Source organism: Antrostomus carolinensis, unplaced genomic scaffold, assembly GCF_000700745.2.
Source record: "Antrostomus carolinensis isolate BGI_N321 unplaced genomic scaffold, ASM70074v2 scaffold27765, whole genome shotgun sequence".
Classification (NCBI taxonomy): Eukaryota; Metazoa; Chordata; class Aves; order Caprimulgiformes; family Caprimulgidae; genus Antrostomus; species Antrostomus carolinensis.
In genome coordinates this window covers 10,075-13,681 of record NW_010317490.1, presented here as the reverse complement: position 1 = coordinate 13,681, position 3,607 = coordinate 10,075, and the positions used below count along the sequence as shown (strand labels likewise).

The 3,607-nt window shown below is 47.7% G+C and overlaps 1 protein-coding gene across 1 annotated transcript in view; it reads right to left on the bottom strand.

Moving 5' to 3' along the window:
- Positions 1-1,137: 1,137 nt before the first annotated feature.
- NSMF (NMDA receptor synaptonuclear signaling and neuronal migration factor) overlaps positions 1,138-3,607 on the bottom strand; it is a gene marked incomplete at both ends in the record, with an annotated part of 11,561 nt that continues 9,091 nt past the window's right edge. Inside the window, 3 exons of the mRNA XM_010168605.1 lie at positions 1,138-1,213; positions 1,608-1,710; positions 3,412-3,491. Of these exons, the coding sequence (XP_010166907.1) occupies positions 1,138-1,213; positions 1,608-1,710; positions 3,412-3,491 (259 nt within the window). The remainder of the gene's footprint in view (positions 1,214-1,607; positions 1,711-3,411; positions 3,492-3,607) is intronic.

Genomic DNA, 3,607 nt, shown 5'->3' with positions numbered 1-3,607 from the left:
TTATATTATATATCATCTGAAATTAAAGATTAATTTCAGATGACTTTGCAAAGGATTAGAGAGGTTACACTCTTAGCACGTCCAAGATCGATCAAGGGGATAAATCCAGATGAATCTTCAGCCCAAACTCCTGGAAGATCAACTGTGCACGTGCACAGGACCCTCTGCCTGGGCTGCCAAGCTGCGTGTAAACCCAGGAGCGTCCCTGCAAGTTGTTTCTTGGCTCACACCTACGAGCACATTCGCTGTGGGATCTGGGTGAGCACTGGATACAGCTGGGTCCACACCTCAGCAGGACACACACAGGGAACCCTGCGCAGCTCGGATGTGCTCAGCTCCCGTACGTTGTTATGACACTAAACAGGAATGAAGAATAACCCATCGGTGCTGATTCCAGCTGTGAGCAGCAGAGGAAGCATCCACAGCATTCACAGCCTCATGCTGCACGTTTTTATCTTCCAAGAGAAAAAAGTACCAAGGATTACAGCAAAGATAAAACAACAAGGGCAAATTCAGAGCATGTCCCTTAGGAAACTGCACCAATAATTACTTATATTGCCCAAAGAACTGAAAAAAAATCCTGTAGCCCCTTGAAATATCTTGAGCTACAGGCAAAAAACCCCCAAAAAACAAAAAAAAACCCAAAAACTAAAAAGTGGATGGCTGGAGAGGTAGAGTGGCTGTAATGGGCTACATCCCAGTTGCTTGTTGGTGACACAGCTCACTTGATACCAGTGGTTTGAGTCCTGGAGAAGACACCCCTGCACACTGGGTTACAGGAAAGGTTCTGCTCCCATGTGCATTTCTCCCACAGACTTCACGTGCCCTAGGAATATAACAAATCTCCTAAACTCAGCCTGGAAAGCTGCCTGCTCTTTAGGCTACTCTGTCACTGCCAGGAGCCTGGGAGAGGGCTCTGCAGCTTCAGGTGCAACACATGGGGTAGATGAAATGTGAAGGTGGAGGAACTGCAAAGGGAAAACCAGGTTCAGCAACTGAACTACACAAGGTGGTTACAAGCAAATGAAGATCATGGCAGGACTTCAGGGAGCTCAGAACTGCTTTGTCAGGAAGATGCCCACTGAACAAGGCAGGGTGATTAGCAAAGTGTGTGGCTGTGTACAGAAAATAAATTACCTTGAGCTGATAGTTCAAGTGGAGACTCAAAGGCAACCCTATAAGGATTCATTAAGTTTTTCAGATTCTGAAATAGCTGAAAGGAAAACATATCCAGAGTCAGCAGCTGAAAACAAAGATGAACTCCAGGACACCCAAAATTGCCCATTCCTGTTCCCTACTTCTAGAAAACCTTCCACTCATGTCCTTTAAAACATCTGACTCATCAGTAAATAAATAAAGTGCTTTGTTCTCCTCAAAGGCTTCAGTATTTGTCCTGCATGTCACTTCTCATTCCTCCTCTGCCCTCTGGGGAAGGCACAATCCACAGGGTGGTCCACCCACATCCACAGCCACTCATGGGACAGGACAGCAGCACGTTCCCACACAGCAGGAGAGGAAGGTTTAAACCTGACAGTGTGACTGTTCCCTCCCTGGGCTTGCTGCTCCTCAGCAGACATTCCCAGAGAGGTGACCCAGGAAGCTCTTACCTTCTCCCCATTGGGGTTTCCAAGAACATAGCAGCCCATGATGTGAATGATATTTGGTTCAGGATTGACTTTACTCATCAGTCGGCTCAACCTCTTCCAGAAGCTGGAAGAAAGAGGAAAAAAACAGAACACACTTTTTTTTTTTTAACATCTATCTCCTCCTGTGCACGAGTAACCACAAGGATGTGTGCACACACTGCTCAGAAGGAGCCTGAGTCTTGTAGCCTGAGGAGCAAGCTGCTCAGGAAGAGCCATTGGTTCTTAGACAAGGGAGAGCAGGGGCAGAGCAATGGTCTGAGGAGCAGGTCCAAGTCATGTGGCAGACAAGGAGAGGCAGCCCATCAAGCCAAGGCTCCAAGGTGAAGAGAAAGGAGCAAAGTCCACCAGGAATGCTTTTAGACTGACAGTTTTACTAAGCATTCTCTTCTTTAATACTTCCTTCCACTTTCCTCTCTCCTATTTCTATCAAAAATTGCCCTTTCTAGACACAAGTGTTACCAGTGCACTGGTTCATTTCCAGGTGACAAGACCATCAGAGAACATCTGGAGAGGTGGTTCTTTTACCTAGCTAGAGAGACACCACCAAACCAGGCTGCTCCATGTTAGCCAGTGCTTGGTGCTGCTCCCCAGTGAGACCTGCTTTACATTTTGTGACTACTGGCCAGGCACACTGTGCCTGAGGGACATGGACAACCACCTCCCCTGTGCGGTGGGTTAGAGCTGACTTCTGGTGGCCTCCAAAGCCCAGCAGTTCCTCTGTGGGGTCTTGCAGCCTAAGCTTTTCTCTGCACTCCCTCCCAGGCACATATAGGTTGAATGGAGACGTTCCCTTCCAAGCATCCAAGTTTTCAGCTGTGCATTCACAGCTTCCCAAAGGTTTCTGAATTACCAACTTTGGACCAGCTACGCCTGGAATACGTTCAGAAGTGTGTACAGGCACACGTGCTGAAGAATTTTATTGACAGTGTTTGTGTCAGAGCATGAGAGTGCTGAACAGATGTTGATTTTAATACTGAGTCCTCACGCCAACTAAAAGTTGTGTAGGAACAGGTTGGTGTGCATCCTCTCCCCCACAACGAGCTCTCTTAGCCAAGTGAGTCTGAGCCAGCACAAGTGAGCAGGCAGCAAAACAAGCAAAGCTTCACTCTCTGCAAAACTGCCTCAGCAACCCCGGCTGACAGGCTGGCACGTTTGTGAAAACCCTCCTCAGCAGCATGCTGGACTTTGAGCAGGCAAATTCCATTTCCCCTGCAATGAGGAGGGCAGTTACCGGAGGCAGCTGTGGGGGGAACTGTCTGGATTTCTGCCACTAGTCGCCTGCTTAGGAATGCTTCCTCAGCTACTTCTGAGCAACACAGGCACGAGGTGCATGTTCTTGTTTCTGGTCAGCAAAGTCTTTGTTAGCTGAGGAAATATATATTTTTTTTCCTCCTTTTTTTGATAGTCTCTAGTCCAGAGAGACACTAGACAGAATGTTCTTGTTTCTGGTCAGCAAAGTCTTTGTGAGCTGAGGAAATATATTATTTTTTTTCCTCCTTTTTTTCATAGTCTCTAGTCCAGAGAGACACTAGACAGCAGATAAAGGCATAAATCTTCTAGTGACCTGTCCCAGGGCTGCACCACCCCAGGGACAAGCTGAGTTCTGTCATCTCTGCAACTTTATGAAGGAGCTGCAAGCTGCTGTTACATCCCCCCTCAGCCTCCTCTTGCCCTGACCAAGCTCCCTGCACCTCTCCTGCCAGGCCACGTGCTATAAACATTGAACAAACCAAGCAGAAAAATGCCACACAACACAGCCACTCACAGGATCATATCTTCCTCCTTCTCCACTTTGGCAAAAGTGGCAACTTTGTTCTTTAACAAGTATAAGTGACCAGGACCTCCCTGCAAGAGAGAGACAGAGAGATGCAAACCACTTAGTACAGGTGCTGAATAAACAAACCCTGGCCATGCTTCTTGTCCTGCCCAGCCATACCCAGCAGTGCCACAGGGGAGCAGAG